Below are 15,664 nucleotides of genomic sequence, written 5' to 3' on the forward strand. Positions count from 1 at the left end.
ATTTTTTAGCTACTTGTGAATAAGCAAAATTTTTTTAACACCGTAATAGCGCTGGTTCCTTTTTGCTAAATCCGATCCGAATGGTCTTCATCCGTTTTAAAGAAATTGCTTAAAATTAGACTTACGCAGCCCCATATTTTAGGAGAGAAAGAGCAGGATGTAATATGATTTTCACTAATATATTTACCAGGCTTCATTGTTCTACTTTTGCCATTGCACCTATAAAATCACATACGTTTTTTAGACGGGTGATGTTACAGATTTCCTGTCTCATTTCATTTTTTCGACAGACGTATGGTCATAGTTTTTGTTGTGAATCCTGTAAAATTCATCAGGATTGCTCTTTGCTAATGTTGTGCTTAAACGTCAAAATTAGTTTTTTCAAAGGAAAAACAAAAAACAGAGCAAAAATCCAAACAGACGGGGACTCATAACAGTATGTTTGAGGAAATTCTGGATATCATGCTCAGAAACCTAATTTTCCTTTGATTTCGAGGGCCGGCAACTTTATAATACATTTAAATATCGTATTTCTCGAAAAATTGACGATGTCGCGATAAAAATCGGTTGTCATTGGCACTATAGGCAACGCTGGAAATAAATCAAGGTATAAGAGAAACAGTGAAAGCTTCAATTAGTGTCGCATGGGACGGATACTAAACGAATTTCAGTATAACGCCTGGATGCAACTATTCGAGCTCTACGGATACCCGTGTTGCATATGCACGAAATTGAAGGCGTTTTAACTTCAGACACTGACTGCCTCACCAGCGCAGACGCGCAGCAGCACGGCGCTCAGTGAAGCGGGTCACTTAGAAGAGTCTTACAAAATGTGGAAACATTAAAAGCTCATGTCGATGTTAATATGGAGAGGTTTTAGGAGTGATTTCATTTATTCTCTCGCAAAAATGCCCCTTAAGGAGCACTCCATACAATTCGAATATGATTTTTATCAAAGGAGCACAACTCATTTTTATTGCTTGATATTTTCACAGAATATTCTGCACGACGATATGGAAAATTTGGGAGGTTTTTAAGAGATGACGTTGGGTATTATTCTATTTGTCTAATAAATTATGACAGGTAGTCCGCAGTGTCGCCAACCGAGATACGCGTTTTTGCTTTTTCCACCGTCGATGCGGGATTTCATCCGAGGGAGAGAGACGTTAAATCCGGTGAATTAACTAAATACCGTGGAGGCCTGGCTTCTTCAATCTTGGCAAGTCAAACAAATAAAGGTGATCAGAGGAGTAAATTGCATAATTTTTCAGAAGCTGCCGCCGCGAGAGTATTACAGTATTGAGGGCACCAGAACACTCGGCTAGTCGTGAACTTTGCATTTACCTCAACCTGTACAGGATGCCTTGCGTATTGCCAAGGCCCCGTGGACCTTCTGAGAATATGCAAATTGCCAAGAAATCACTCAAATTTATGTAAAAATGATTTTAACCGATTAATCAAATTTACACCGTACACCAAGAATTCTCATCAACTGAACGTTTTTATACCCGTAAGGCATAGATTACTCCCGTGCAAAGTATGAATACCGTATCTCCTCTCTACATGTTCTCAATTGTTTTCTAAGGAAATGCTGTTTTACGAGAAAGTAACAAATATTCGTCCTCCATTTTTACGAGAGTCGACTCTGACATATCGTAAAGAACTCAAAATGAAAAAATAACGCATTGTGGCGATTAAGTTTTCCTGTAATAGAGCTAAGGGAGCTGGTGGGAGAAAAACACAATTTGTGGCATGGAGTTACGGAGTTTTTGCTGTGAACGACGGATTAGCACGCTGATAAATTCTTGCAAGAAAACCAAATCACAGCAAAACTTCTGCACTGGAAAAAAAGACGCTTGGATCTAGAGTCCAGACTCTTAATAACATGAACAAGAAAAAATACTCTTAAATCAATTGGAATTTTTCTTGAATCGAAGAGCCAAGCCTCTTGATTTAAACAGATTTCCTTTCGATTCAAGCAAAAGTCCGATTTAATCAAGAGTATTTTTTCTTGTCAATGTTTTTAAGAGTCTGGACTCAAGATCCAAGCTACTTTTTTTTTCCAGTGTGACCAATAATGAAAATTAGATTTTAACCTGAAACCTATCACGTGAAATAGCTCTTAGATGGCCTTGAGCACATAGATAATGTTTTTCTTTTAATATTTATATGACCGCACTAAACTATGTCCAAGCGGAAACGGAACTTAGTATTTAGGTCATATCTACACTCCGCAAATGGGATTTAAAACACGAAAAAGGTTATAAGTAAGTAATATTTATACGAAAAGTAATATTTCTGGTTCATCCATAAAAACACTCATCTGCATTGGGGAACTAATGAGGCATGTGTTGTTTCTAAAATAGGTCAGAAATTGACCGCTTTTAGCAGACAGAAATCAAGCCACATCAGATATTTCCAAATTTAACTGGTGAAAAAATTTTACAAGAGACAGTTTGAACGGATTCCTTTGAAAATATTAAGGAGTTTGCTTCGTACTTTGCAAAAAAATTCACTTGACTTTGCACAAAAATCCGCACAAACGTTTTAGTGTCAAAAATTAAATTGCCCAATTAAATTTGGCAACAGCTGATGTGGCTTGGTTCCTACCTGCTTAACGCGGTCTAAATACTCGTCCCTCGTCGCAAAATTAGTCCAGATGTTGGAGGGGTGGCTCCGGACAAATATTATCATCCCTAACGCGTACCTTTGGTTATACGAATTTGTGATCGGTGGCGATGGATGGACAACACTGCCGTGCTAACGAAGAACGCCGTGTGAATGTTCAGGAGTTGCCAAAATTCCCGTGATAAAACATGTATTTTTGACGCAATTTAAACATATTTTCCCTGGAAATTTTTAGATATTTTAGATTAAATTGCGTACAAAATTGTCTGTAAATTTTGGAAAAAAATATTTACAATTTTCCTAGCAAATTTGGTTTTTATCGAAGGAAATTCGGCAACGTCTGAAGGCTCATATGGCGTTCTTCCTTAGCACGGCAAAACAGTCCGCGATGAAAGCATGCCTCATACGAAACTAGCTCAGCCTTGACCTGAAATGAGATAGGTTTTGTATGTACCTAGTACGCGTGCCGCGTTTCATTTTCTTCTGTAATCTTTATGGACTTGAAACGCAAGCTTTCAGTCCTTACACGAAGCTGGGAAAAATGGTCAGGAAATTTTGAGGAGGCTTAGGGTTGCCATGATTGCTGCCTTTGAATCCCCGCAAAAAGTAGCAACCCTGCTAACATATTTGCGTGTCATCCGTGTATTGAGAGTTTGAATGTATATCGACGGTGAAACTACTAGATCACGTATCTTGTTTGCAGGGCCGGATTTAGGGGGTGGCCGGCCACATGAGCCGCGGCCCATGGCGGCAAATTTAGGGGGCGGCAAACTATGCAATTTTTTTAAATGTAGGTATATAAAAAAATCAGATTCAGAAAAAAAATTACAACCAAGAAATGGCGACAAAATATCTCATTTCCTGAGAATATATAAGTTCTAATTTCGTCGTCTTTCGGTGATACAAAAGACTGCGCACCTTTAATTCGTCAAGTTAAGAGAGAAACCAAACACGCAATTTAGCCTGGAGCGGCGCGGCGCAGAGAGCAATGATGACGAGGACTTGAGATGAAAAGGAGAAGCTCTCAGCGCAGCGGTCGGCATGTAACACATATTAGCGCCTACAAGAGTACATGAATACTTCACGCACTGCGTCAAACACAGTGCGGTCAACAGCGGTCGGCAAGAAACGCATAGCGCCTACAAGAGTGCATGAATACTTCACGCATTGCGTCACACACAGTGCGGTCAGCGTGAAATGCGTAGCGCCTACAAGAATGCATGAATATTTCACGCATTGCGCCAAACACAGTGCGGTCAGCGTGGCGCGGTGGCGGAAGTTAAAATTATTAAACCACATTTATGTTTGTTCTTTCATAATTTTTTCGTTCATTTCTTACAAATGGATGGCCTTGTCCACACAGAGATGGGTTTACGGAACTGAACTTTTGCGCAAAGTTCAGTGAACTTTTGCCAGTAGTGTTGACAGGGCTTTCGCAAAAAATGTGTCTAACACGAGTGAACGCGTCTTATGCACCCCTCCTCCACCGGCACGTTCACGTGATGGTTTTTTTGAATGTTTCAAAACGAATGAGAAAGGGGCGGCAAAATACAGGCGGCCCATGGGCGGCAAGTAGGTAAATCCGTCCCTGCTCGTTTGCGGTGTTTAAAAATCTCCGCTCCCATTTGATTTTTTTGGAGGAGAACAAAACAGCATTATTCCTTGAAGTTTTCATAGGGTTTTCTTCGCACAGAGAAGAAAATCACGGAAGTTGTTAAGAATGCCTCAGTTGCGCTGATCACAGAATCGTGTTTCGATGCTTTATTCTTGCAGATCAACTAAAAATATTAAGACCTATCCCAAACGGCAACTTGCTACGTTGAATATTAACCGAGATATCGCGCCTTGAAAAACTCGATTTAATTGACGTCATCTACCGCGGTAGTACATACCATGTAATGCACTACCGCGGTGGATGACGTCAAAAACCCGACTTTTCAAAAGACGATATCTCAGTTAATATTCATCGTAGAATGTTGCTGTTTCGACAGATCTTACTTTCAGCTGATCTGCAAGAATCAAGCACCAAAACACGATTCTGTAACCAGCGCAACCGGCCCATTTTTATTGAGTAGCTTTCAATTTAAAAAATAAAATATGGAAGGAAGTCTGCAACGTCGCAAACCGAGATACGTGGTCTGGTAGTTCCACCGTCGATATAACGGGGGCTGTCGTCATGATATAAGTGATCCCCTCTATCACCTTCTCAACTTCGAGAGTTTTTTGTGAGCTTGGAAATTTGTTTCAGAGAAATTCAGTGGCACCATTCGTATTCTTGCGAATTTTTACGATAGTGAAAGTGCTTAAATCACAAAACCGTGTGGCTTGCATTGGCCAGATTCTGAGGCTCCACGTTTTCATAACGAATTTCAGTGATGAAAGTATAAGTTCTCATCACAACATCGCAGAGTGATAGACGACGTTCGATTGTGGATTTACGCTCCTCTTATTAAGGACAAAACAAAAAGATACTTATACCCATTATTTGATGATATCATGGTGCCATAAGTATGACCTCTGGCCAAACGAATTGAAGCGAGTCTGATACTGACGTATTCTCAGTGATGTTCCAATCTTATCTCCAGTTTAAGTTACCTTATGCGTAATGACCATCGCAATGAGATATTAGCTACATTGGCTGGTTTTTATATTAACAAAGAATGGGTGAATGAAACTTTGGGAATGATGAAAAAGATAATAACTGTATTTTTTTATGATTTTTAAAAATATTCAATCGATGAAAAAACTCATCATTTCACTCACTACCTCGCAGTCAGCTCAAGATTAGCAGAGCGATTTTTCTGAGCTAATGATACCCGGACAATGATCTCTTTTAAATCAGTCTGGGCAGCCTGTAGGATCAATCTCAAGGACGGTGTGTTTTGGACTAGCGAATCCACAAGTTAAACTAACTCATACTTTTACGATGATGTGAAAATTTTTAAGACGAGCATTTGGTTATAATTTGCTTTCGCTTACAAAAGTCAGCATTTAGAGGCGCTGAATGTTAAAAAATTTACTGCTAAATTTCTCATTTTTGTTCAAGATATTGGTTTTTCCAACAAGTATACACGGATTTCATGATGTTAATACTGAACCTAAGCGAACGCCAACACCACGTCAAGGGATCAAAGTTTGTGGGAAAGTTGAGTGTCATCAAAGTGGACGCGAATGCCCGAGAATTCTTTTCGCTCTAACTTTGAAGTGTGAGTTATCACAATCAGTTTGTACCTATTCATTTCTCCCCTATCAAATAGTGACCTGGAATAACGTACGCCCGTCTCCGGGCACTTTTAGGTAAAGGAAAGGAATATTTTGCCCCCAAGGCTCTGAATAAGGCTACAATTGCCCCAAAAATATGATTACGATACCTAGTTTTTCCTCCGCTCAGCATTGGCGGATCCAGCAAATTGGCAACAATGCCTTTCCTCCACTTAAACCTAGGGAAATGTATCGATTCTTGCAGGGCCGGATTCACCTACTTGCCGCCCATGGGCCGCCTGTATTTTGCCGCCCCCTTCTTATTCGTTTTGAATCAACCATCAAGTGAACGTGCCGGAGGGTAAGGGGTGCATAACACGCGTTTACTCGTGTTGGACACATTCTTTTGCGAAAGCCCTGTCAACACTACTAGCAAAAGTTCTCGGAACTTTGCGCGAGAGTTAAGTTCCGTAAACCTATCTCTGAGTGAACAAGGCCTTCCTTTTGTAAGAAATGAACGTAAAAATTATGCAAGAACAAACAAAAATGTGGTTTAATAATTTGAATTTCCGCCGCGCCGCCATGAACGCACTGTATTTGACGCAATGCGTGAAGTATTCATGAAGTCTAGTAGGCGCTATGTGTTTCACGCTGACTGCACTGTTAGACGTAATGCGTGAAGTATTCATGCAGTCTTGTAGGCGCTATGCGTTTTACGTCGACTGCTGAGTGCTGCTGACCGCACTATGTTTGACGCTATGCGTGAAGTATTCATGCGGTCTTGCAGGTGCTAATATGTGTTATATACCAACCGCCGCGCTGAGGGCTTCTCCTTTTCATCTCAAGTCTTCGTCATCATTGCTCTCTGCGCCGCACCGCTCCATACCAAATTGCGTGTTTGGTTTCTCTCTTAACTCGACAAATTAAAGGTACTGTATCTTGTATCACCGAAAGACGACAAAATTAGAAATTACTATACCTCAGGAAATGAGAGATTTTGTCGCCTTTTCTTGTTTGTAATTTTTTTTCTGAATCCGATTTTTTTTATAACTACATTTAAAAAAAAAATTGCAAAATTTGCCGCCCCCTAAATTTGCCGCCATGTGGCCACCCCCTTAATCCGGCCCTGGATTTTTAGAGGATCAGGTGCTCCGACAAGAATCGATTCAGCATAGGTCTAAATGGAGGGATTCCGGTGTTGCCACATTGCTGGATCCGCTTCTGCCGCTTAGTTCCACCCTAAGAAATCGATTCTTGATAAGGCAGCCTGCCTTTTTCCGTGAAAATTTCTAGGAAATATCGTCACCTTCCAGGCAAAGTATCACAAGCGCCTTGCCACGTTTAAAAATTTCCGCCGCCATTTTATTTTTTTACAGAGAAATTGTTGGTTGAATCTGTTTGGAAACTTCACTAAATTTTATCGGCAGCACAAAGAAAATTTAGTGAAATTTTCGGACAGCTTCGTTGAACAATTTCTCAGTAAAGAAATAAAATGGCGGCGGAAATTTTTAAACGTCGCATGGCGCTTGTGATACTTTGCCTGGAAGGTGACGATATGTTGATTCCTTTTTCCCTTCCAGAAAATGAAAAGATAGCGGAGATTTTGAAACACCGCAGACGAGATACGTGGTTTGGAAGTGTCACCGTCGAGATTTAATTTAACCTTAAAATAATAATTAGGTACACCCAGCGAGCCGTGATGATCGAGAGCTTCGGTAATAACCGCAGATCCTTGTCAGTGCTCCTCCACTATTTCCGCAGTTACATGTCTCCGCGGGTCCGTCATTTGTCACTAATACCCGTTCATTACCTGACGGCGCATCTTTACAACAATCGAAAATTAGTTTGAGCCGTTACTCAGTCGTCCTTGCGCAACCAACTCCTCTGTATTCATCCAACGCATGCAACGTGAAGTTCGCACTCATTGCGATACAAATTTTGCAGTTAATTAGGCTTTTTAAAGAACACGACGTTGTGGATTTTTTTTTAATTTATTTAATTTTTTTTTTTCATTTTTTATACTGAGACGACCGCTCTAGCCTTCGAGGACCGCCTACCAACTATTACAAAAAACCAAAGGGTGGACTCATCCAGAAAATATCAGCAGATGATAGCGGAAAAATTCCTCAAAATCGGCCCGAGAGATCCCCAGAACGAATTGTAATGGCCGGGGGGGGGGGGGGGGTAACAATAACGGATTTCTACTCCCCAAAGGCCTATGGAAGGGTAGCGCCGGAGAGCGCTGAAAGAATGGCTATAACTGATGTCCATACAAGTTTCTGTCGTTTCAAGCCACCCTGAGTCTGAAATTCGAAGAATATGTACAAAACATTGCGCAAACATCATGCTGAAGTGGCGATTCTTAAGCGTCGGCATCACTTTTTTTCCATCATTTAAATATATGTAAAACAATCGATTCTTGGTGAGGCAGCTTGTCTCACTTCAAATCGATATTTTCAATGAATTTCAATGATGGAAAAACAGCGATGCCAACTTGCAAAATCGCCAGTAGGTGCGATGCTGCCGGCGAACATTGCTCTATCGGGCTTTCTTAGTCCAATGTGCACGAAAAACCAATGCGGTGGTGGTTAAAAATGTGTGCAAAATATTTTGCCACTGAACGAGCCTCCACTGATTACGGAGTTGAAACAATAGGCGCACAGATTCGACGCGTGATATCCCGAACCCGATGACTTAATCGGTTCGGACTTTGACAATTTTAAATCCGGCTACTACCTAATCAAATCGAAAAATAAACGAATGAAGGGTTGAGGTCAAACCGGCTCGGCGCGTCGCCGCTTTGTTCTGTTCGTATTGCGCAGAGCGTAGGCACTCTTCAAAAGTGAGAACCCACGAACAGAGTACAATCCTGATCGAATGCGATAAAATAATTTTTACAAAATGGCGATCGAAGTCCAGACCTCCGAAAGATTATGGCCGTATGGCGATCACTGCCGATCGGAGAGAGAGACATACTGACGACTGGTCTGCCGCGCTAAGAGGAAACACCTTATACACACTCGAATGTTGCCAAATTTCTCCCGATCAAACATTTATTTTGGAGGAGGGATATGCATATTTTTCCTTGAAATTTTCAGATATTTTAGATTAAATACGAACAAAATTGTCTGAAAAATTGGAAGAAAAATATTTACAACTTTCCAAGAAATTCGCTTTTTATTGAGGGAAATTTGGCAACGCCTGGAGGCTCATACTACGTTTTTCCTCAGCACGACACAGCAAGCGATCGAGCTTCAGACAGAAAAATGCCGGACCTCGCCTTCTCGGACGAATTTTCCGTCGTACTTTATCCGGGCAAGTTCGGCGAACCCTGCATGGGAGATCAGATTCTGGAAGGTTATCTGGATACATTTTGCCATTAGGAACTAATATTGCTAACTCATTTTATGAACAACGTACGTGCAATTTATTTTCCTGTGCAGATAGGTTTTTTTATGGATGAGCGAGAGATAGTAGTTCTCAATTGCATAATTTACATGTAGCCCATCTGTTTCTATAGTGAGTCCGAGGGAAACATTATTATGCGGAGGAAGTCACGTGTTTTCAATTATTAGATTCTAACAGTTTAAGACGACGCAACGGCAGTGAAAGCGTCTATGAAATTTCATGAGAAATAGTTTAATTTTTACAGAAAAATTTCATGGAATCACACCGTGAATTTTCAAATTCCGATTTCATAAAAATTTCCATCTCAGTTCCCTGCCTGGGGAATAACTCAGCCCTTCAATACCTATATTTTCCAACTTTTCATATGTTTTCCCCTCTGGTTATTCGTGGTGGCTGGATTTGGTCACTTATCAGTTTCATCTTTCATTTTCAGCCTTATCATCCTGTCAGCAACCGTTAACTTAACGACCAGACTTGCAACTGATAGCTAGGTACTAGGGGGCTACGCCCCCTGGCCGGCTACGCGGCCAATCCCCCTGAAGCGCCCGGCGCCATCAATGGCCGCTTCGCGCACTAATTTTACCCTCCTATCGGTGTTAGTTTTATTTTTCCCTTAAAAAATTAGCGATATGAGGTATACTTACTTTTAGACATGAAATAATTTTGGTTTTGAATGAAATAAAGGAAACAACTTTTTTTTTTTTGAAGTCTAATGGACGCGTTTTGGAATGACTACTTGATGAAATATTGCAGTAAAACAACGAACATTGATGCTCAGGTATTAACTAAGAAAATCGGGAGACTGGGATCGAACCCACATCATAATTAAGTGGACGCCTTTCGCGTCTTTGAACGACTCGGCCACCGCTCGTCTATGAATCAGGGGCGAATCGTGTGTAAATAAGTGTAGAGCTGATGCGCAGTGCTACACAGCTACTGCGCAACCTCCTCGACCACTGCGCATCCTCCCGCGCATAGCGGTAGCAGTCTCGGAGCATTCTGAAAATTCACTCACTTTTATAACGTATTGTAAAAAAACCTGGGTCCTATTTCCAAAATCTGAATAGAGCGGCTCATCTTGGGCCAATTACCCGTCGATTACCGCAAAACTTAAAATCGCCCGTAGAACGGCTCAAACGAACTATGACAAAAAATATAAATTTACATTGTTTAAATGGAGAATTCGCAACTTACCACTTAATATAAAAAAACCTAGGCCATATTTTTTGAAATCTGAAAAGATTGGCTATCTAGAGACAATTGCCCGTCGATAGCCGCAAAAATCAATAAAAATCCGGCTTTGTAGAACGCTGAACTAAGCGTCACCAGTTTCGCAAATTAGGAGCTTGAGAGCTTATAGTATAGATAGCCAATCACAGGTAGCCTTGTTGTCTCGCCCCCGTGACGTCACAAGTGTATATAAGCGTGGGCTGTCCCTTTTTTGTGATTTTATCCACCTGCAACCCGTAGACAGTCTCCGCGCAAGCTCTCTTGCCCTTCTGAACCTATCTGTAGTGTGACTTTTCTGTATCTTTTTCAAAATTCTTTCAATACATCAATTTTTCGGCCCCGTAATAATTTCGTTCTTTCTGCTCTCCCATGCCATCCCACGTTTTTCATTCTTTTAATGCTATCAAAGCTTTAACCCTGCTGGTTCAAGTCCAGTATGCGACAGATCCCTTGCTTTCTTCCTTTTAAGGAGCCAAGACAGGTCGAAGCGCCTTCGGTTGGTTAAATATGCAACACGCGCATCCGTTGAGTTCGAATAGTTGCGTGCGAGAGTTGTTGTCAACGTCGGTCATTGTGTTGTCGCCAGTAAAAATTCTTTCAAGTTGAAGGCAATGATTTTCCTCACCTTGTACGTGAAAAACCATCGATCCATTGATGAGTGATCGAAATCTCTCAATATTTATAATGTATTCAAATGCGGGAAAACAATTTTGGCAACTTTTGAGAGTGATCATTGCATAATTCGAAGATTTTTCGATATTACATTGAAAGGTTTTTGAGACGAACGATAATAAAAAATTTCTTACCGTGTAAAGGTCCCATGATGACAACGATCGCAATCATGAGAAGAACAATCTTGGTTTTCCGGTCCTTGTCCCCGCTTTTGAAGGTCACCTGGAGCGCGGAGCAAAAATGTTTGAAGTCGAAGAAATCCCGGAGAAACGCACAACAACTGACGCGCTCACTCTTCTTCGGCGGCAACGACTCCTTGACCGGCACCACGGACACGGAATTGGAAATCGAGTTCACCTGTACACTATTCACATTATTATTGTTGTTATTGTTGTTTTGGATGGCTTTGAAGTAGTTGGTGCTGTCCTTGATGAAGAGGACCCCGTAGGAGAGCCCGATCATGTACATGCAGGCGGAGATGGAGAAGACCCCGTAGTACCCGATCAACTTGTAGAGGATCCCCGAGAGGGCGGTGCCGATGGGAACGCCCAGGGAGCAGAAGACGTTGACCACACCGATGCGGAGGGTACGGTTCTCGACGCTGGTGACGTCGCCGATGTAGCTGAAGACGGCCATGAACATGGTCATCCACCCGCCGGTGAGCGCCGGGAAGAGGGACTCGCAGAGCCCGGCCACTTCCATCGGGAGCTCGTAGAAGAAGTACGTGCAGAAGAGAAGCCCGATGACCGTACAGCACTCGCCGATGACCGGGATCAACATCAACGGCTTCCGCCGGCAGTTCCGATCCGACCAACTGCCCAGGAACACGATCAGGACGGCCGGGATGGAGCTCTGGAGGATGGTCTTCCAGATGGACATGGCGGCCACCAGTTGCTGGACCTCTGTCTCCTGCTGGGTGTAGTTCTTGGTGTTTCGGTCGACGAGCGCATCGCAGACGCTCGAGTTGAAGCGGAGGTTCACCCGGCAGGCCTTGTCCAAGCTCAGGTTCTGCGTGGCCAGGCTGGCCAGGACGCATGGGATTATGTAGAACCCGATCAGGGGCTCTACTGTGGTGTTCCGCAGGCAGATCTTGATCAGTTCCAAATTCGAGGGCTTTTTCTTCCGCTCCCCGTAATCGCCGTCTTTCTCAGGCCTCTTCTCCCCGCCCTTGGACTTCAGCCGATCCTCGATCGATTCCATTTTGATTTGTAATCAGATTCGGTTTCCTCAAAATGTATAATGTATATACCAGGCGAGGTGTATAGCTACAACATATCCTCGGATTTTGACCTACTTCCAACTGAGTGGTTCGCGTATGGATCTATCCAACCATACCGTACATAAATTATAAATTAATCGTCGATCAAATCAATAAACTGGCATTGTGCTGATTATCGAAATCCACTAGATTAGAGAAAAGCCCGGGTATGGAAAGGGTTCTAATTTATACCTACTCCATTTGGATTTTTTTTCTATTTACCAATTTATTATCTACAAGTCTTTCATTAAGATTATTGAGATTAGTTGAGATATTACGCACTCCACGTCAATTCTGTTTAGATCCTCATCATTCCAATAATTTATTTCCTAAAAGTCTTTTATTAAAATGCCTATGTATTGAGATCCGTTGAGATTCACCACAATCTATACCGTCCCCGTTTCAATCCTTGTTTATTTTTCACAAATTACTTTTTAGCGGTCAATCATTCAATTGTCTACACGTTTTGAGATCCGTTTGGGTTAGTAACGTTCCTCGGCGAACGTATTTCCGATTTGGCACTTTCACTGTCTGAACATTTTGTAGGTATTTTACCCGTACTTATTTAAGTATTATTCACGCAATTAAGTCTTTACCGTATCCTACAGCGCAAGGTGAGTTTCTCCTAGTTTTTTCGATGCGTATAAAGGCTTTTGATGCAAAATTTAATCGTGAAATGTTTGAGTTTCTTTCCCATCTTGCTCGGTCAGCAAAGCAGCTTCAAATCTCAGTTTTCACGCATTATTCTGAAACATAGAAAGAGGAAATACGCATTAAAATTTTGAAAATCCATGGTTGCACAAGATTCAATTCGAAAACTTAGCTGAGGTCTTCGTCAGAAATACATCCGCTTGACAAGGCAAAAGAATGTACCTGAAGACCGAAATAAGGAAATAAGATGATCTAAGAAGAATTTTTATTCTGTTAACATATTTAGACATATAAAGAATTTATATGAATGTTTTAAGAGTTTTTAGAAAATTATCAATATTTCTATTGGAATATTTACATTGAAATCAGCCTGTGTGATCAGAATTCATTTTTACAGAACTCTTCTATTAAATCGTGATCGTGAGACTTTTGATTACTATGACTCGTAAAAGTTAAATTTTATCGACTTTGAAGTGACCTTTAGGACTTTCAATGCACGCTGAGAGCCTGACGTAATACCGGCGAATTTCGTGTCTATCAAGGCCTCATCTGCCTCGTTTGAACCGATATAAGCTCAATTTCCTCTTAGAAATCTCGATCCACTCCAAGAATCTATTGTGCGTGTCATAAACTCGTGCATCGACGATTGAATATTGTTGAATACAAATTAGACCTCACTTTGCAGTAATGAACCACTACCATCTCGGGCTCATTCATTAAAGCACCTATGTATGAAAGCCGGAAATAGTGGTTCCTTGTTGCATTATTTTAGTCCAATTTAAAGCCTCGTTGAATCCAACGCCTGGATGCAACTATTCGTGTCCGAGGGATACCCGTGTTGCATGCATGAAAAATGAAGGCGTTTTGGTGTCTCTAGCCCTTTACGACCGTGCTAAGGAGAAACATTCGATGAGCTTAGCTGCAGGTGTTGTCAAAGTTCTTTTTTGATAAAATACTAATTTTCTGGAAAACTTTTTACTCCTTTTCTTGCAATTTTACACAGAATATTATATCTGACAATTCGAAGGAAATATATTCATAACATTCTTCAAAAATTACCATTTCATGAGGGGGAATTTGGCAATGTCTTAAGGTTTATACCGCTATTTTCCTTAGCATGGCAGTTATAGCCCGTATAGGTGAAAAACTCATCACTAACGCCCGAAGACAGGAAGTAAAGCTCGATAGGGAATTGATAAAAAGTAGCCTGTAACGTCACTATTAATGAACGACCCGGGTCCAGACTCATCAATGCTCCTCTGCCGTAAGGACACATCTCCATTTCCAAATGAGCTTTGGGAAGCATAGAGATATATGGACGAGAGATCTCACGTAGGTATCGAGATACGCCCTTACGTCGGATTAGCGACGTCATGGGCAAATTACAGTACTATCACGTTGGGCCGGTAGGGTTCGCGAGGCCACTGTGCCAAGGTGTCACGTATTCATTGATAAACCCACCCATGCCTCATGGAACTTTTATCACCCTAATTAGCGCAGATCGCGGAGGAAAGGTATCACCGGGTTGCGGTTCCACCGAGCATGCTGCCGTGATACGGAAGAACGCCGTATGAACATTCGAGAGTTGCCAAATTGCCCAAGATAAAAGGTTTATTTCTGAGGATAATTCTAATTTTTTTTTGAAATTTTCAGACGTTTTAGAAAAAATTGCGAACGAAATTTTGTGAAAAATTGAAGAAAAATATACACAATTTTCCTGGTGAATTGGGTTTTTATTGACGAAATATGGCCACGTCTGAAGGCTCATACGGCGCTCTTCCTTAGCACGGCAGAGATCCGCCGAACTCTACTCGTTTTATCGAAATCTCTCGACAAAGAAGCTGGTCGTGGCAACAGCGCGCTAATTGCTCGGCCTGATAGGAAATATTTATACACGCGCTTGGCCGTTAAAGGGCGTGATGTTAACGGCAAAGCTCCAATCAGCAATCGGCTGCTTCCGAGAAAAAAGAAATCATTGACTTTTCCAAGAACCGAATCTACGACGCGACGGCGCACACACTGGTATTTCACTGTGGAACCCGGCAGTGGCGTGGCGTGCTTCGCGATATATCGATTGATCGGCCACTTAAACCTACGGAAAAGTATCGATAAACAGGTTGTTTGCAGCGAACACCTTAATAATCGATTATTTACCACGGTTTCAAATGGGGAAATATCGATAGATCGCAAAGCACGCTACGCCACTGGAACCCGGCCAAAGCTATGTTTTCAAAAACCGGAATCAACCTGATTGAGCGGCGTTGGGTGCAGAAAGGGCATTTCTTCGTTGCGGTGTTTCAGAATTTCCACTGCTAATTCATTTTCTAGAGAGGAGACTATCAAGTGAACTTCCTGCAATTTTTAGTTTTCTGCATCGCAAAATCATGATGAAAATTCAAGAAAAGTTATAACGACTTCCATCAATTTCCTTTAATTCTAGTGGATGAATCGCAAACGGAGATCCTAAGACACCCCAACCGAGAAATGCCCTTTCTATAGTCCACGCCTTCAATTACATCAAATGGTGCCTATTTTTCTCTCACGTTTTATATTTTTAAAAGAAAACTCAGCGAAACTCTGTCAAACTCTATTTCCATAACTTTTCGTATTTTGTTT

The 15,664-nt window shown here is 41.6% G+C and overlaps 1 protein-coding gene across 1 annotated transcript in view; it reads right to left on the minus strand.

Moving 5' to 3' along the window:
- The window catches only part of LOC109031543 (probable peptidoglycan muropeptide transporter SLC46), a 58,323-nt gene that overhangs the window by 18,323 nt on the left and 24,336 nt on the right, over positions 1-15,664 (minus strand). Inside the window, exon 2 of the mRNA XM_019043109.2 lies at positions 11,274-13,143. Within this exon, the coding sequence (XP_018898654.2) occupies positions 11,274-12,339 (1,066 nt within the window). The 5' untranslated portion in view covers positions 12,340-13,143. The remainder of the gene's footprint in view (positions 1-11,273; positions 13,144-15,664) is intronic.

Source organism: Bemisia tabaci, chromosome 4, assembly GCF_918797505.1.
Source record: "Bemisia tabaci chromosome 4, PGI_BMITA_v3".
NCBI classification, from domain to species: Eukaryota; Metazoa; Arthropoda; class Insecta; order Hemiptera; family Aleyrodidae; genus Bemisia; species Bemisia tabaci.